Here is a 20041-nt window from a genome sequence, read left to right on the forward strand (position 1 = left end):
ATAACAACGACCAGTCGGAAGAATAGAAAATGTTCTTGTGATCGATATCTTTTCTTCTTAAAAGGTTTTACAAAAAGCGCGGGAAAACGCGAGCGACCAAGTCGTAATTGGTTTTAGTTTTGCATCTGATTGGTTGAGAGATTAGGAGACCTGGACCAATCACAAAGTGAAATAATGCGAAAACAAAACAATCCTGGATTACATTCGGCTTTTAATTGAAAATTGCTCCAAGAGTAATAATAAATAAAACAACAAAAGAGAAAAGGCGTTAGATTATACTTTTTGTCTCACAGATTAAATAGAGCCAAACAAGTTTAACCAATATAGAATGACAAGTAAAGCACCTAAAAAAGGCTGAAACTCTGAGACGATTTAGAAAGAAATTGAGGTTGTAACTGTAGCTTTATATTTGTGTTAAAGATCGGCGTAAAAGACACGAATTCTAAACTTCCAATACAGTCGGTGGAGGAATTCTCTGTACTCCCTCCCAGTACCAAAACCTCGCTCCAAAGTCGTCGGTACACGAGACAAACGCTGCTCCTGTGGGGAAGTGTGTGATGCAGCGAATGTGGTTGTTGTGACCTAAAGAAAGAAAACATACACTACTGGAATATAAGTACATTCAGTCCGAGTCCCAGAGTTACGTTTTATCTTTGTAGTTCCACTTGGCTGGTCTTTTCAACGTCCTGTGGGGCGCACATGAAATGAACAAACTTTCAACGTGCGCTCGTTTCACAACAAAGATTTTATGTACAAGAAAGCCCGGGGCGCACGTGGAAAGAACGAACTTCTCACGTACGCTAGTTCCAGAACGCGGTTTTAATTAAAACGAAATCCCGTTGAGCTGACATCGGCAATTTTACTTCCACATTTTGATGTAATTTTATGGCGCTTAGGTTACAACTATCGATCCGCGCATGTTAACCAACTGCAATCTTTAAACAACTTTATTGCTACGTGTCGCCGCGGTCCATCTCGATTTGAGATGCAGCAAGTGAAACAAGCTATGCGTCGAACCATTATTTTTTATGGAAGGGGTGTTTGAGAAATTTTAATTTCTTCTGCTAAATTTTTTTTCCTCCCTGTCTAGTGAACCCCTTTCCTAATAGCCCCTTTCTCTAATAACCCTCCCCTTCTGATAAGCCCCACATCTAAACTGCCCCTCTCTAATATACCTCCTCCCTATCATGTCCCCTCTATAACAAGTCTCTTTTCGCCCCCTCTCGAATAAAGTCCTCTCTTAAGTAAGCACCCATCTCTATAAGCTTCTCTCCTTACAAGCTTTCCCTCTTTAATAAGCTCTCCCTCTCTAAATATCTCCCTCCTAAGTAGGGACCCTCTCTGGCTATAAGCCCCTCCTTCTAACAAGCTCCCCCTCTCTAACAAGCTCCCTTTCTCTAATTATCTCACCTCCTTAGAAAGTGCCCCTCCCTGATAAGCCTCTTTCTCTCATATTCCCCTCTCAGTAATAGGCCCCCTCTCTCCCACACATTGGAACGTCTCCAATATTTACACCATCGAATCTAAAGAACAACAAACATCATCAAAATGAACTCACAAAAATCCTCGGTATTGTTGAAAACAATCTGTATCCTGTAGTTTGACATTGTGGCACCTCGGCACATGCTTAGAAACTTCCCTGAAAAAGAAATCAAACGAGTTAAAAACAGTCTCTGTTGGATTATAACCGACTGCTGAAATAGCTTCTTGATGCTTCACTTAGGACACATTCTGTACTCTATGGAAAAGTTAAACGTTGGCACCCTTACATGAGCATTTATATTGTCCACACTATATTTCCCTTAAAAATGCCAAGGAGAATTTGTTTTGATCATCAGGAGCTTGTTACATTAGTGATCATTTATCTTATTCTCATGACCTTTACATTTGATTCAATGGTGATACTGTAAGGAGATTTTAAAAGCCGGTCACTCTTAGGGGGTTTCAGATGTGAGGTAGAATCACAAAGAAGGCGCGGTGGCCTCATGGATCGTGCGCTTGACTCTGGATCGAGTGGTCCGGGTTCGAGACCTGGCCGGGGTCATTGTGTTATGTTCTTAGGCGAGAAGCTTTACTCTCACAGTGCTTCTCTTCACCCAGGCGTACAAATATGCTGGGGGTAACCCTGCGATGGACTAGCGTTCCAGACAGGGAGGGGTAGCAATACTCCTAGCCGCTTCAGGCTGAGGGAAACCGGAATTAAGTGCCGGCCCCGTGGGCTACTTGGGCCTGTATAAAAGCTTTACTTTCACTTTTTACATAAAAGTTAATCGTTTTAAATTTTTTACCAGTTGAGAGTCATTTCATTTTTAAAATTACTCTTGTGAAAACTAATTTATCAAATTAACTCGCTATATTATCGCGAAGAACACAATTCTATTTGATATCGTTGGTGATGCATTTGAAAGGGTAGTATATAACCACGAGTGCTGGCAAAGGTGTCAGTTACCGAGCAATCGGTACATTGAGTCAGTGAGACAACACATCTTGAATTTGATACAGATAATTTATTAGTTGTTAGAAACAAATCTTGAGACAGCTTTTTACAACGTTGTGTTAACGTATGTAGACATACCATGTATCAAAATTTTCAAATATCTATATTCATTGTAATTACTGATCGACTGTGGGTCAATTGCGTTTCTTTTTTCCACTAACTTTGTCTCTAATCTTATTTTAAAAATTGTTTAATGCTGTCCTCGACTTTTATAATGGCTTCCATCTAAACTATTTCATTCAAAACGATAAAATCTAAAGATGGCTTTTCAACACCATCATAAAAACCACCAAAGAACCTTTTTAAAACTGGCCAGGGGGATGATATTCAAACACAAAATTCTTGCAATCTGTGTAAATATTCGGCATTACTAAAAGGAAAGCCAGCTCTTTAGAAGATCAAGATTTTAGAAAACTTAATAAAGTGTAAAGTAGAAATCAATTTCTTTGAATGTTTCCGTATATTCTGAATCAATGTCCAAATTTAAGTATTCGCACTCACACCTTGTTTTTCGTACGCAGCATTCAGAAATTTCTATCGTTTCGCCTGTTTAGTGAATGTAAAACTTCAGCCCTCTCCCCTCCCCTCCTCTGTCTAAAGAGGAAAATTAAAAGTAAAAATTTAAAGAACAACTTTCCTTTCATTCGAGTGACTGGGACCCTAAGAAGCTTCGGGAACTGAGCTGCAAGGTAATGTTGCGGTCATGGACTAATCAAACGAAAGTCTTAAATTAGCATTTGGTTTTAATGAAGTGGCAGAGGAAACAGCCCAAGGTCTCGGCATTATTTTTATTTGAAATATACCCGAATCCTCCGTTGTTTTCTAAGAATCAACAACGCTGGTATTTCTAGAATACCACGAATAATTCTTCAAGAAGAGTCTTAGTTCCCAGCTGTTTTTCTCCGTGGGGAAACGCGGGCTGACATACGAAAGCTTTACAATACACAAACACCTGACGCTCGCATTTGATATCACCCCGTGCGGCTCCAATTTTGCTCTCGCACTGGACGATGACCCGACTAAATATGAGTCCGGAAAGCTAACAAAAGGAAAGCAAGTTTTCGCCTTTGAGCCTTCAGTAGATCGTTTCGGAAGGAAGGCAAGGAGTTTTCGCTTGCTTTTTATTGCCTCGTGATAAATATTCAGCAGTTGTAAACAAAAATCGATTTGTAGCGGGCCATCACACAAGCAATTTGTGCATCTTTCGTTACATTGTTCCAAACTCTGCAACACAGCGAGTGCCGTAAGACATGCATTTCAATAGCTGGGGTCACGTTACCAGAGAATTTTCTAAGTGAAACGCCTTTCTCTTTTAAGTACAGTGAAAGCAAAGATGATACGAAATACAAAAGCTTATCATTTGATCTAAAGTTGACATCTTTTATCAAGTAATTTAGGGTTAACAACTGGGTAGAAAACGTAAATTAGCCACCGTAAAGGGTAAAAAAGCTGACGTTTCGAGCGTTAGCCCTTCGTCAGAGCGATGCGTGCGTGCTTAGCAAGTTCACCCGGCAGATCTAGCAAATCTAGCTTGAAAGATCCCTGTTTTCTTTGCCGCAAAAATTACGTAATTAAATAGAACTTCACCAAGATCAATATCTGAGCAAGTGTAAACTTTCGAAGATGTCGCGACAGCTGTCCATTGCTCTGACGAAGGGCTAACGCTCGAAACGTCAGCTTTTTTACCCTTTACGATGGCTAATTTACGTTTTCAACCCAGTTGTTAACACTAAATTACCTGGTATACTCTCCCACCGACGCAGCACCACAGTTTCTTTAGAAACTTACCCCTTTATTCATCTTTTATCAAGGAACGGCTAGTTATTTCAACAATTAACAAGACTACAATGAAATGTCAAGCCATTGTCTTTGAAATGAAATTTGTTTAAGCATCTCTACCGCTTTAAGATGTTGGATAATTTAAACCTCGGGTGAGTTAACAACAAAATAAACAACAGCAACATCTGTTGACTGGTTGATCACAGAATTACAAAGACTTAAGTCGATTGGTTTTGAAGAAGATATCGTACTCCTCGTTCACTTGGTGCCTGTGTCTTTGGTAACAGCCTTCGTGCCTTAGCTGACTGCGTGCTTAGCAAGTTCACCCGGCAGATCTAGCAAATCTAGCTTGAAAGATCCCTGTTTTCTTTGCCGCAAAAAATTACGTAATTGAACAGAACTTCACCAAGATCAATATCTGAGCAAGTGTAAACTTTCGAATATGTCGCGGCAGCTGTCGCCTTTTGGCAATCTTTCCCACAGTGTTTTCTTTTCAGTTGACCTCTTTTCCAGGCGTAGAAGGCCTATGAATATTACGGGTGCAGTTTCTAGAAACCCTTGATTCCATCACATAAAAACTGAATTGTGTTAAATACCTTGGGAGCGAGTTTTGAGGCAGAAACAAACTGTTCGGACACTAATATATACTCATGCTGAAACTATATTTGTAAAGTTGTTTTATGATTTGTAAATATATATATATATATCTATATATATATATATAGTCCATCTCTGTAATATAACTTATGGATATTTCAATCAATGGTGGCTCACTGAATGACATTATCATTCAAAGATATATAAATAAAGATTGCCTTGAGTAAAAAGGATTTCTTCCCCAAACGCCTTCAATGCGTTTCCCAAACAGAAATCTGAAACCAAGATTCCCCTTCCAGTCAATTCATTTCGTTTATTGATTAAATTTATTTTATATTTTTTACATGTCTTTCTAACAATTAAAGCAATTTATGTATTATTGTATTGTTCACTTTCTGACAATGCTTCGAAAAGAACAAAGTGTAGGTTTTTGTCGAGAGCCGAGGGTCGAGGGGAAATGTTAGGGGTCTACGGTTCAAAATATGCCAACGATTTATTTATTCAATCTTTATCATAACTTATTTTTCCTCGAGCGCAACGAAGTTTATAAATTTGTCAACATTCGCGCCTGCATCACGCAAAACAAAACTTTGTTATTTATGGTGGCTGTTTCAGCGGTCAAGAGATCCTTATGGTTGTGGGTTTCGACGGCTGAAGCTTTTAAGAGAAAAAAATTAAAACTTCAAAACATGAGCAAATATCGAGCTACCAGTGAGTTATCAGTGTCTCACTTTTCCCCCTAACTGCGTTGCAGTAGTAATTTTGCGCCGCTTTTTTATATATGATGTAAATTTCGTCTATAACGCTTTATGTTTCCTCAGTTTGGCTTCGCGAAGTTCTGTGAATCATAAATTTATAGTTTTAAATAAACATTTTTTGTATCTTGTGGTCGCAAAATTCCCCGCTCTTTTCTCTTCGCCATTCGCACGTTTCCTTTTATGAGCCCAAGGAACTGAAAATATCAAGGTACTTAATCATAGATTTTCGTATTATTAGGACAAACAATATCGTTCGTCCTACCAAGGACCAAGTTATACAGAGGTTCATGAAGTCGTTGTTTTAATTTTGAGAGGATTTTTAGAAACTTTCTCCAAGCAAGGTCTTCTCAATGGAAGTATTAAAAGACTTGCAACAGAAATTATTACGAAAGGAGAACGCTGTCAAAAAACTCTCCATTACGAATAACTCACCAAAACACGCGCAAGTGAAATAGGAGAATGAGAGAAAGTGCTGAAGAGAGGAAACGAAAGAGCTAACATCCTGGTATTTCTGTCTTACGATCACGAGATACAAGTAATGATATATTAATGAGTTAAAAGCGACGACAATGATGAAAATTAATTGGTGACATGATTTTGGGGATTTCTATGGAAATTATGTTACATTAAGTAAGTATACACTGGATTACTGATATATATTTATATACACTTTTGGAATTTTTGCTCATCATTGAGTTTATTAGAAGAAAAAGATTTTCTTTCCGCCTCTCAGTTACATTTGGCAAACCACTGTCCCGGAAGCTATTAAAGAATTTGTTACCAACGAGAAAAATAAGCAAAGCAACAGATTGATCAAATAGAGAGGCAATAAAATTCCGTTCGGCATGTCGCTTTGGCTGGTTGTTGCCTGTCTCCAGGACAGCGAAAAATAGTCCTTAAGTTAGAGTTACATACAGCAGTTATCTTTTACGTATCATGGTCCTCCTTACAAAAGCGAGGTTCTGAGATTGAAGTATGGTTATAAATAATATAATGTAGTACCAGGGTATACAGAGAAAATATGAACTGATGCTACAGCGGCTGAGTAAATGAAAGGAAAACTACTGATCCCTAAAAACAGTAGGTAGAGAAATTATCAGAGTAGAAAAACAAACAAATTTGAATGAGCAATTTATTGCATAACATTTCAGCGAAGCCTAATTTCTTGTGTCATGGATCGCGTTTAGACAAAGATCGAGTCATATGCACCTACTAGAAGGCTCCGAGCTCTGAAAAGACATCACCACTCAACCCTGCACTTGGTTAAAAATACACAGAGTTCCGCTGAACTTACAGTTCATCTAACCCTTTTACGAACTGAATCTGGGCTGGCCACCTTCGAAACAGTGAGCGACTGCAAAAAAGAGTGCGTCTGAGATAACATTAACAATTTCTAATGTCATATCCCTCTCCGGTGGAGAATGTCTTTACCCCTTTAACTCCCACAAGTGACCAAGACAAAATTTCTCCTTACGGTATCAATACAATATCAACCACACAAGTGATGAGAGTAACTGAAAAATATCAACTTGGGTATAATTAGTTGATCCAATTCTAAATTTTCTGAACAAACATGTTGAGAATTGCAAGGTTGAGGAGAATTACAAATTTGGTCTGAGAGTTAAGGGGTTAAGGATTGTGATACAGTCTTGACCCCTAAAAAACATATTAACTTAATTTTATATGGTAACAACAGAAGCAGCGAATTGAAGCCGGTTTTTCGTTTGTTGTTGTAAGTGTTGTTTTCGTTTTGACAAAAAGGAAGCGCATACCACTAGAAACTTAATTTAGTAAGCCATATGGAAAGAATAATGATGATAATAGTAATAAAATGATAATAATAATAATAATAACAGTAAACAACAAACGAAAAACACTTGAAAGAGAATGGTCGAAGTTTCTATGCTTAGAAAAACAAAATATGGTAAAATACTCTTCTTATAGATTTTCGATATTGCGTTTGTAAACATCAGAATTGCTTCTTGTAAAATACTGAATTTACTGCCTCCATTACCTTCGTTGATGCGCTAAGTTTTGAATTTTCCATGAAGCATCAACTTGAAATGTAAATGTAATTGATGGATGCACAATAGAATCAGCTAAAGCGCACAATGCAAAGGCTGCTGTGTCTGTGATACTTGATTAAAATTTATTTCGCTAATAATTAGCGTAGATTTTCCGAAGAAATTTGACAAATCAATCGAACAAAGGTTTACCATTACCCTGAATTATGAAACTGTAAGAAGCTGAGAACAGATGACATTTCGTGCAACACTGAAAACGGAGATTTTTAAAGGAAAAGTTGACTTGTGTTTCAGTTGTGTGTGTTAGACAGTCGTGCAGTAAAATTAAAAAATAAGCATTTGGACAGTATGCCTGTTTCATTCTTTCCTTCTACACCTACCGGTAATTTGAAATTTTCAGGACTGTTTATAGAGTTATCGGATCAATTAAGTAAAGTAAAATTCGAGTTACCCGATGCCGAGGTATCTGTTCTTTAAGACGAGCTAGCATACTTAAATAGAAAACCAAACCACTTACATAGCTATCAATCGTGGCAGTGTACTTAGCAGTATCATTATTTGCATATATAGTTTCCCATAGCATAAGGATACCTCGAAATACCGCAAAAATGCAAGACTTGTCCACACCGATCAGTGAATCGCATCATGATATGGATATCAGGCGCCTTAGTTTCAATCCTAAGATGCGGCTCTCAATATTAAACGCACGTGCATGTGTCAGAATGTACGATTGCATAAGCCATAAAGTCAATGTAGGGGCGCAGAGGGTAGTTTCTTTGACAAAGCGATAACACCATGGCCAGTCCATTCTCCCCGATGAATCGGGTATCACGAACACAGCATTAAGCAATCATAGACTACCAGACGAATGAATTTGTAAAAACAAAGCGTTCAGCTCAAATGCTTTCTTGACTTGGCCCCGGACATTAACTTCGATGAAAACGAAAACAAACATTTCCCGAAAACATGTCGAATAAAATAATTTCAAGGGTTACGGTAACTTTACTGAACTTAAATCATTCTTAAAATAATATCGACATGCTTTAGAAATGTTTACATGGAACATCTTTCTGTTTTTGTCAGTCCTTGCTCGAACGAAACTTCTCTTCATTAGCCTAATAATTAAGTCAGGCACTTTAATAAAAAAATGCCGGAGGAAGTTTCAGAAAACAAAGACACGATTGAGACTGAACGTGATCATATTATTATGCTGCTGAAACGCTGAAGGACGTCGCGAGAAGAGACAGAAATTCAAAAGACAAAAGATGTCTTCGAGAATGGAAAACCATCTGTTACGTGCTCACAAAATATATAAAATAATTAATTGATAAATAATAGGTTTACAAAAATAACAAAAGTAGGTTTAGATCTTTCTATTGTATGTTCATAATTTCAGCTGCCAGCGATATTGATACAAATCAAAGGACCCTTTTTGTCGATGGAAAAAAGAAAACGGAAATGTTAATTCTCTGACACAGTCTTACTTCAGGTCGCCATGCTTGCCAGGACGTATCAGACTGACGGGGTCTGTAACCGAGGCTACGATGTTCTCACAACTTGCTGAGCGATCAAAACGCGGTAATTTCAAGCAGCTAATGACCTTCGTTGGTGTTATTGATGTTTTTAACAGCTTTTCTATCATTTGGAGAGATTTTTGATCTAGTCTATTTTAACTACTGTCCATCCTTCCTTTTTCCCCGATTTCATTAGATGAAATGTGTCATTTGAGCGTCATTCTGACATTTTGCTCTTGCTGGACAAAGAGAAAGATGGCGAACTCTGATTGAGAAGTTATTAGTTCCGATGTCGCTCTCGAGCAAGCAAGAAATGTAATATGTCTCGTGCATTAAAATCGGAACAAAAAGAAGCAATTTCTATACTGCTTTCTGGGATGGATTTACTGGCCGTCTTGTTAACTGGCTTTTGAAAAGCATGATATTTCAGGCGTTGGTTCTTATGAAAAGCGCTCGTCAGACAGAACTCGTCAGACAGAACTTCGTCAGAAGAAAGTTCTGTCTGACGAGCGCTTAGGCGCAAAACTCAGAGTAACAGAGATTCGATGCGTCCTCTTTGATTCCTTCACTTATATATATATATGTATATATCAAAGTAAAAAAAAAAGTCTAGTCACGGTAATAATCGTAGACGTCATTAAAGCGTCTACATCGAAAATATTCTCATTTTTTATCAGTCAGTGCTTTAACACAACTTTCATTTTTATCCAACAATAGAAATAGAATGTAAAGTGCTCAAAGTAGACTGTCAAATCTCAGACTCTTTTCAGGCTAAACACGACAAGGTTTGTGCTGATAAGCTCTGAAGGAAATTGTAGAAAAAGGAGATAAAGCTGATTTACGAGAACTAATTTTTGAAACTGAAAAATCAGTTGCTATAAGCTAATCATAGAGGAAAACAAAGATTATGTTTCAGATGCTGAAAGAGTAAAACTACATTCGTGCTTGACACAAGTGCGTCTTGTTCTAACTCGACTTGGACGAAATTACCTGTTTACGAGTGCGGAACTGAAGGGCCTGATATCCATATCATACCGCGATTTGCACACAATTTTGTTTCTAAAGCTTGAGCACACTGTGGGGGACAGTTGTTTGTTGAAATGGAGAAATTGTGTTTTCTGGTATATTCTGCTCTTCTTGTGCTAACTAGAACCATTTACGCAAAGAGTGATGCTGGTAAGCACAATGTTTAGACTAACATCTACATGTTTTTTCTTTTTGAAAGCTGACTATTAAGTATGCTTGCTTGTTAAAAGAAAAAAGGATGGCACCGTAATTGGCAAAACAAATAGTGCTCACCACACTTTAGATATCGGAATGTATTCAGACTGTTCCGGCGAATGCTTGGTCATTAACATAAACGCCGTCAGCTGGGACGGCCGAACAAAATACTGCATGCTAGAATTTAAGTCTAATTAATATTCGAATCGGTCTTGTCAGTTAGTTGTCGTTAAGCAGTCGCACAGTTAGGACCAAAAAAAAAAGTAAGTTTAGTGGCTGTGTTTTCGTTTTCGAATTTGGTAGCAGTTGTAGAATTTATCGTCGAAACACAGACATCACGACCTTTTCAAATTTACAATCGATGCAGCCATTTTTTGGTAATAAAGCTGAAATTAAGGTTTTGTCTCGTTCTTGAGAGCTAGTTCAATAAACATTAGTTCAATAAAATTAAAGCACGACAGGCTTTATGCTTGTTTCACACATTAGCACTTAGGATCCAACATTGAAATAAACCTAAAGTGTATTAAGAAGAATACTCATTCGACAGATCGGTAAGGAGTGGAACTTTGAAAAGGGAGTAAACAATCTTCGTATGAAGCTAATCGCATACCAATCAAAAGAAAACAAATAAAAAACGAAAAACACCTAAGTTGGTTTTGGATGCTATTTCACTTCAAGGAATATTATTGTTAGAACAGTTTGTTTCTGCTTCTAACCTTGCCCCTAAGGTGTTTTTAGCTAATAAAGTCAATGGTTAATGGATAGTGTTTTCTTCGTTCAATTCAACATTCAGTTTCCGTGAAGAAGAACTTCAGTGGTTCCAGCTACATTTTCTATAGCAGCAATGGTAACAATTACAATTGGGATGAAAGCAAAAAAATATGTAATGAACAGTCTAGATATAACCTTGTTTCTATTGAGAGTCGTGAGGAGTGGAACTTCCTGAATCGAACCATCCAAAAAGAAGATACCATTGAATACTTCATAGGTTTGAGGAAAGATGCATCAACTACAGTGTGGAGATGGTTAAGTGATAACAGCACAGTCAATGCGTCCAATAAAGGACATTGGCCCTGGGCAAAACACGAACCTAACGACGGAAATAATAAAAGTGGAGAGAACTGCGCGCAGATGTACAGAAATTATTCTAGTAACTTTGGGCGCTATAATGATGTCCGCTGTAACTTATCCCTCGCAAAAGCAGGATTTATATGTGAATTGACAAGTGGAGGAGGTAATAGACCCTTAATTCGCATTACGCGAAACTGAAAATAAGCATAAGTAAATCGTATTACGGCCCAGTCCCTCTCTCGAAAGTCATTTACACCGAGGAAGAAAGCTAAAAAGATTACATAACATAGTATAAATGCTAGATAGACCGTGAAGTCACTTTGGATCCTGATAGTGAGGCAATAAGGACTTCTTGTCACACAATTGGCTAAATTATTTTAATATGTCTATTTATTCGTTTATTAATATATTTGTTTGTCTCTTTTTCATATATAGATACCACACTGTTACCATTGCTTTGCGCTTTATTTAAAGTAGGATATAAAATCACATTTTACAATGATAGGTGAATTTTCATATTCTTGTTTAGAGAAAATTTCAGCGAAAGCGACAGCATCTACCATAACAGGTAAGTATTGGCGTTGTTACTGTTGAAGGCTTGACCTATCCAACAAATGTGTCTAGAAGATGATGTGAATTACTGCTGAATGTAAGTATAAATAAAGCAAAGTGGCATAACTTCCCCCGACTTACCCCTTGAAACTCCTGCAAATGTTTAACTTTAAATTTATACATATATGTACGTAGAAAAGGAACAGACAAACCTTAAACAAATGGATATAAAAATGTGCAAACTTTTGGTTCTTTGTTCAGGTTTGTTGTAATTTCCCACTTTTGTGAACATTATCATTATTATTACCTACAAGTATTTGTACAATTTTTATATGTTAGAAAAACGTTGAATTTTTATTGAAAATGCTTATAGTGAATTACTAACTTTGGTTTTATGTTCCTCTTTAATTAAGGACTGAATGATGGATCCCAGGCATCGAAAACTACTCGGGCCAAAGGACCATCTACAATTGCGACAACAGGTAAAAGCTTATCTACCCTTTTTAACTCGTGAATTGCGCGCATGCGCAAGAGCGAGTTATAGGTACGATGTGGGGAATGGCATTCGCTCGCTCGCTCGCTCGCTCGATTGGTCGATTCCTGTAAACTTTTTTTAGATTTTAGGCTTTTGAGTGCATTTGATAGTTTTTGGCGAGCAATAAAAAGACGAAATGGCGACCTTTGTTGCTAAGAATAGTGGTGGGGTGAAAAAGAAGCCAATTATAATCTTTAAAGGGTTTTTTTTTTACGTTTTAGTTTCAACAAGCGGCGCCAACGACTGGCAGGCATGCAAGGATTCACACTGAAATAACAGAACAACCTTCGTTTTTCATAAAATTGTAATTTACAGTCCTTGAACTTGAAAACAATCCGAAGATTCATTGAAAATATCACTTACTGCGAAGCGCTCGGAGTTTACAGATGTTCAAAAGCTTTTTCTGTTATAGCGTGAGATTGAGGACAAAATTGATCATTACGTTTCGTCGCGTGTGTTTTTCCTGTGTGAAGCAACAAAAGATGCCTGCGACTGACGAAATAACAAGTTAACACGAAAATCAAATAACACCTAAACAAACAGTTTTAGCTACCGATTTTCAGTGAATTTTAAAAGAACAATTTTCTTTTAAGTTTCAAGACAATTTGAAGATTCAACATACATACAACGTACTAAAATGCGAAAGTTACACACCACAAAATTGGTAAATAGGCCTGAAATGAAATTCTATCTTGTTATTGATAATACGTTGCCTAGCACGTGACTTAAATCTACCCAGGCGGAGATCCAAAATGACGGTGGCAGGCTTAGCTTAGTTATATCACTCAAAACTCGTTCCCGTTTGTCTCTTTTGATAAAGAGGGAATCGTTAATGTTTTCATTAAGACAGTATTGCCTTGATTTTCTAATATTTACAACGAAAGACAGTAAATCTCACTTTTCACCCACATTTACTTCCAACCTTTTCTCTTAAACCAGAAACAAAAATTATAGACGTTTAAAACACATGACATCATCCACCTTGTCAAATGTAATAGCATGATCATTTCAATGGTAATGCCTTCTTATCCCAACGTTACTTTGTTTCTTTGCTACATTAGCGAACACTGAACTACTGCTCGTACTCTAGATATGACAATCAACCACAAAATTCCCTAAACCAGGTAACATTAAACATAATCTAAAAAATCATGTGTCAATTCACGAGTTTGCTCACAGAGCACTTTGATTTTTGGTTATTACCGTTTTTCATGCAAAGATCTATTCATTTATTTATGTAATTTTCCCATGTAAGATAAATTCGTACCACACTGTTACTGTTAATTTGCGCTTCCCTTAAAAATGGATGGGCAATCATCAAAGCATAGGTATGAGATACAGAAAAGAACCTCTAAAAAAATAGAAACAAAAAATTACCACCTCTTTTTCAACTTCCATGCGTTGTTCCTTTGTCTGTTCTGTTATTAGTTACCACCATCATTATCATCACCATTTTATTGATTTTACAGTATTTGTATAATTTTCATAGATGAGAGCAACGTTGAATTTGTATTGAGAATGTTAACACGTGGATTTAATTAATCAAAGCATTTTACAATTTTTAAAATGTTGCATCTGAACGTTTGGTTCCATGCCTTATCTGAAACAGCCTCCTCTTTTATATATCAATTAAGGGGTCACGTCAGGGAAAACCGTCAATGAACCTAACCTGGTTGTGATTGTTGTGGTGCTACTGGCCATTTTCATTCTGCTCCTTGTAGTCGTTTTCGGACTCGTGTTCTTTCGCAGACGTCGGAGCCACGATAAACCATGTAAGTGCCTTTCATTATGCTGTGTTTTCATTTGCTTCGTATCTAAATTTTTGTCTACCATGAGGAACAATCCTTTTCGTGTGTCTTTACATTACTTTCGTCTCCTTTAATTTATACCTCGAGTTATCCACGTAATCAGTCAACTGTGCGAAAGAGCATGTACTTAAAATTCACACTAAATGTCCCTATGATAATTGCAGCAGTTTATGCATTATTGTATTGTTCACTTTTTGACAATGCTTCGAAAAGAACAAAGTATAGGTTTTTGTCGAGAGCCGAGGGTCGAGAGGAAAATGTTCAAAATATGTCAAGGATTTATTGATTTAATTGTTTATTATTACTTATATTCCTCGAGCGCGCGAGGTTTATTAATTTGTCGACATCCGCGACTGGATCACGCAATACAAAACTTGGTTATTTATGGTGGTTCTTTCAGCGGTCAAGAAACCTCTTTGGTGACGAGTTTCGACGGCTGAAGTATTTTAGAGAAAAAATTCATCAATAAAGTTTAAGCGATTTGGACCATGGGCTTCAAAACAAGAGCAAATTTTGAACTATCAGTGAGTAATCAGTGTCTCACTTCCCCTTCTCCTCTACCTGCGTCGCAGTCGTATTTTTACGCCGGTCTTTTTGTATATACGATGTCAATTTCGTCTATAACGCTTTAAGTTTCCTTTGATCGACTTCTGTGAATCACGTATTTATAATTTAAAAAAAACATTTTTTGTATTTTGTGGTCACAAAATTCGCCACTCTTTTCTCTTAGCCATTCGCGCTTTTCCTCTTTTGAGCCCAAGGAACTAAAAATATCGAGGTACTTAATCATAAATTTTCGTATTACCGGGGCAAAGAATATCATTCGTCCTACCAAGGACCACGTTATATAGAAGTTCATGAAGTCGTGGTTTTAGTTTTGGGAGGATTTTTAACAACGTTCTCTGAGCAAAGCTTAAAGTCATTTTAATGGAAATATTAAAAGACTTCCAACAAAGATTATTTAGAAGGGAGAACGCTGTCAAAAACCCTCCATTACGAATAACTCACTGAAACATGCGCGAGTGAAATAGGAGAATGCGAGAAAGTGCTAAAGAGAGGACACGAGAGCTAACATCCTGGTATTGCTGACACTTGGAGAAAGGTGGGAAATCTTACGACCACGTGATACAAGGGATGATATAATAACAAATTTTAAATAAGCAAATAAATAAATAAATTTGGAATTTTTTGAACCCTTGACATTTCACCCTCGACCCTTGACTAAAACCTTCACTGGAAAGAACACACTAACGTGTCCTATTTTTTAAAATTTTTTAATTTTTTAAATTTTCTTGCAACACTAACAACGACGACAACGGTGAAAATTCATTGGTGACACGATTTTGGGGATAACTATGGAAATTATGTTACAATAAGTAAGTATACACTAGATTACTGATACGTATTTAAGTACACTTAAACGAGTTTTTGCTTATTATAAGTTTATAAAAAGGAAAATGTTTCTTTTCTTCCCCTTAGTTACATTTGGCAAACCACTGTCCTGGAAACGATTAAAGCATTTGTTGCAAAAAGGAAAAATAAGCAATGCAACAAATTGATCAAATAGAGAAGCAATGAAATGCCCTTCGGCATGTCGCTTTGGCTGGGTGTTGCCTGTCTCCAGAACAGCGAAAAATAGTCCTTTAGTTAGAGATACACACGCACGCGCCTTACATCACACGAGTGCACTGTTGAGATATAATGCACGCAGCCTACGTCATCGGTACGAGCGCGCGCAATTCAGGATACATTTTAGTATAATTAATTAAATGATTTCGAGTGCGATTTGGAATAAATAAGCACGAGTAAATTTTTTTAAAAAAATTGCAAAAAATTTACACTTACACTTTTATACACTTAATTAAAAAAATTTACAAGTGCTTATTAATTCCAAATTGCACGAGAAAATGATGTGATTACGAATTAATAATATGCATGAAAAAATACGAGAAGCTTATCATAATTATACAGAATCAAGTGCAAAAATAATTTATTCAAACCCTGCAAGTGACATTGTGCGTTCGGTCAAAACAACCGCGTACGATCAAAACAATAACATACAACGATGTTTTCACATCTTAAAGGCGCAAAAAAGTTCAAAGTCCGGCTAAACAGTTCAAGGAATTGTTCAGTCTGGTTTGTTACTTCTTTGCACTGAATTAACCCTCTTCTGCATTGAATTACCTGAAAACTGTATTTATCTCAACCAATCAGAGCTGAGTAATTTTTTCATATATCTTCTTAGAAAAAAACGAAAAACTTGTTCCTCGGGCATTGTTGAGTTATATAAGCACTTGGAAATTTTAACAACACGAGAGAAGTGCGGAGAAGCACGAGCCGCAGGGGAGTGTTTCTCGCACTTCTCTCGTGTTCTTAAAAGTTCCCACGTGCTTATATAACTCAATAATGGACTCGGGGCGTTTTTTATTTCTTTAACATATCAGTAAAGCCTAATTTCTTGCGTCATAGCTGACATTTAGACGAAGATCGTGTCATATGCACCTACGAGAAGCCATCGAGCTCTGAACTGACATCACTCGACCCTGTGCTTGTTCAACAAACACAGAGCTCCGCTGAGCTCACTGTTCACCTAACCCTTTCACGAACAGAATCTGGGTTGACCACCTACGAAGCAGTGAACGACTGCAAAAAGGAGTGCGGCTATGATAACATTGAGACCAATCGAAAGTTGAGTTCAGTAAGCGAGGGATGTTCAGATATTCAGGAAAGAGCGCCAGAAAACACATTGTTGGTGAGTGGTGAGAAAGGAATACAGCAGCCACCTGCTTTGTGCGATAAAAAAGAAGAAAATAAGGATCATGTATACGCTGTTGTTCATAAAGAAAGAAAAGGCAGAGCCAGTTCTGAAATGAGCGCCCTTGAAAAGACTGCGGGCCGCCCTCAGGAAGAAACAAGTGTTTTACCTGTGCAATGGGCGTCCTGTGTAGATCAATCCCCGTCTCTGACACCAGAGAATGGTTCCTCTCATCAAACTGACACAGGGCTCGACAACAACACAGAAGCTACAGGAAGCGAGGCACCTCAGGCTGGCGGGAACACTGAATATTTGTACGCAGCTGTTGACATGACAAAAAAGAAGGAGAAGCCGCCACAGGTAATACATCTCATAAATCCTGACAGATTCGTTTACAATCTTTAGTGTTTTATTTCTCATTTAATGTTGTTTTTGTTGCTGTTGTTGTTTGCTTGTTTGTTTGTTTATTTGTTTACCTCGTTACTGTGTTGCTATCGTTATTTAATGTCTCTTGTTTCACGATCTGCTCATAAGGTATTATTCTCTGTTCCATGTTCGATATAGAAGCCTGCTCCATACCGTGGCCTTGTGTACGCAGATCTGATCATTTCCCGCGAAAACAGTGCAAAGCTTGTCAAAGAACAGTCCCAAACAGTATACGCCCAATATGATCCCGTCAAGACAGCAAGCGTGAAGATATCACAGAAGAATCCGGAGGAGACAAAGGACGGCGAACATAAGTGAAACTCGCTTCCTATCTCAGGAATGTTTTAATGATAAACATAGAGATGAAAACAAAAATGAAAGAAACAAGTATGCAGACCCCATAATTAGAGTTAGTGATCGGTAATTATTTGTTTTGTCATTACAAATACCCGACTAGTTTTGTAGAAATTTCTTCCAGGGATTTTACTCAGAATACTTTAAATGAGCCCCTTTAACCCTACTTCTGCTGGTTAAAAAACGCACAAATTTGTCCACATTCAGTTTTTAATTCATATCTCAACAAATATTTACAGGAATAACACCTACAATATGTCATTTTAAAGTGTATAAAATGGGCTTCTCAGGGAAAAAAAAAATTCATCATTGAAGCCCAGGACTTTCCTAAAAAGTAAAATTTAAAACACAAAATAAGTAAGACATAGTGTAAAATTTGAGGTAAAAGTCACTTTTCCTCATAGGTATAGGTTACTTAAGATTAATTGATAGCAGAAGTTAATTATTAACATGTCAGCAACATTTCCTGAAAATCTGAAAGAAAAAGAATAAATAATGAATTTTTTATGAATTTTTTATGTGCACCCATGTCATTCCAAAAAAATTAGCAAAAATTTGTTCACATTCAGTTTTAATTCATATCTCAACAAACATTTACAGGAATAACACCTACAATATGTCATTTTAAAGTGTATAAAATGGGCTTCTCAGGAAAAAAAAAATTCATCATTAAAACCCAGGACTTTCCTAAAAAGTAAAATTTAAAACACAAAATAAGTAAGACATAGTGTAAAACTTGAGGTCAAAGTCACTTTTCCTCACAGGTATAGGTTACTTAAGATTAATTGATTGCAGAAGTTAATTATGGTACATGCATGTCAAAACCGAAAAAAATCAGTGTAACTCATATGGGATAAGTTTGTATAGGAAAAACTTCGTAGTCAGCATTTCGCGCATGCGCGTACTGAAGGAAAACATTTCAATAGTTCAATTCACTTTGTTCTTGGTGTCTAGTTTCATGCTGAGGGAAGCTTTCTCTTGACGCACATATGAGTTAAGAATAAAAGTTATAAAGTCATAAATTCCGGAGGTTGGATGACGTTGAATTAAACTGCAGCGTCAAGTGTGTCAAGTCGTAAAACCTGTTTTAACGTTTTTATTTTCAAATACCACGGTATGGTGCATCATATAAAAACAACAAAAACGAAACTCGATAAATAAATGAACAAAATGGTTTAATAAATGGTTTTCATCTATTTCTATCTATTTTATTCAAAAACGACAAAACCTGAAGATGGCTTTTCAACACCATTATAAAACCCACCAAAGAACCTTTCTAAAACTGGCCAAGGACGATGATACACAAATACAAAATTTTTGCAATCTGTATAAATGTTCGTCTATTCTAAAAAGAAAGCTAGCTCTATAGAAGATCAAGATTTTAGAAAACTTAATTAAGTGTTTAGTAGAAATCAATTTCTTTCAATGTTTCCGTATATTCTGGATTATAAGTCCAAATTTAAGTAATCGCACTCACTCCTTGGTTTTTGTACGCGGCATTCAGAAATTTCTATCGTTTCATGTGTTTAGTGAATGCAAAACGTCAGCCCTCTCCCCTCCCCCTCCTCTTTTTAAAGAGAAAAATTAGAAGTAAAAGTGTAAAGAACCACTTTCATTTCATTCGAGTGACTGGGACCCCAAGAAGCCTAAGGAACTGAGCTGTAAGGTAATGTTGCTGTCATCGGCTCGCGAAACGAAAGTCTTAAATTAGCATATGGTTTTAATGAAGCGGTAGAGAAAACATCACAAAATCTTGGCATTATTTTTATTTGAAATAGGCCGAAATCCTCTGTTTTTTTCTGAGAATCAACAATTCTGGTATTTCTATAATACCACAAATAATTTTTCAAGAAGAGTCTCAGTTTCCAGCTGCTTTTCCCCCGTGGGGAAACGTAGGTCGACGCACGAAAGCTCCAAAGAAACAAACCCCTTACATTCGCATTTGATATTACCCCATGCAGCTCTAGTTTTGCTCTCACACTGGACGATGGTCCGACAAAATACGAGTCTGGAAAACTAAGAAAAAGGAAAGGAGGTTTTCTCTTAAAGCTGGTGACTATTTGGAGGCGCAGTGATTTTTTTTTTATTAATATTTTGTTTTTCACACGCGTGACTCTTACTATTTGCATTAATCTTTCTTCTACGGGTTT

General features: G+C 37.0%; 1 protein-coding gene and 1 pseudogene across 1 annotated transcript; both read left to right on the top strand.

The window, feature by feature from the left end:
- Positions 1-20041, top strand: part of LOC131777441 (melatonin-related receptor-like) — a 95976-nt pseudogene that overhangs the window by 49653 nt on the left and 26282 nt on the right.
- LOC136278099 (uncharacterized) lies at positions 10117-18208 on the top strand. Its single transcript, XM_066161364.1, has 7 exons — positions 10117-10345; positions 11184-11624; positions 11991-12029; positions 12427-12495; positions 14183-14320; positions 16837-17471; positions 17676-18208. The coding sequence occupies exons 1-7, from the start codon at positions 10270-10272 to the stop codon at positions 17853-17855; spliced, it is 1578 nt and encodes a 525-aa protein (XP_066017461.1). The 5' UTR covers positions 10117-10269; the 3' UTR covers positions 17856-18208.

This window comes from Pocillopora verrucosa, chromosome 14 (assembly GCF_036669915.1).
Source record: "Pocillopora verrucosa isolate sample1 chromosome 14, ASM3666991v2, whole genome shotgun sequence".
NCBI lineage: Eukaryota > Metazoa > Cnidaria > Anthozoa > Scleractinia > Pocilloporidae > Pocillopora > Pocillopora verrucosa.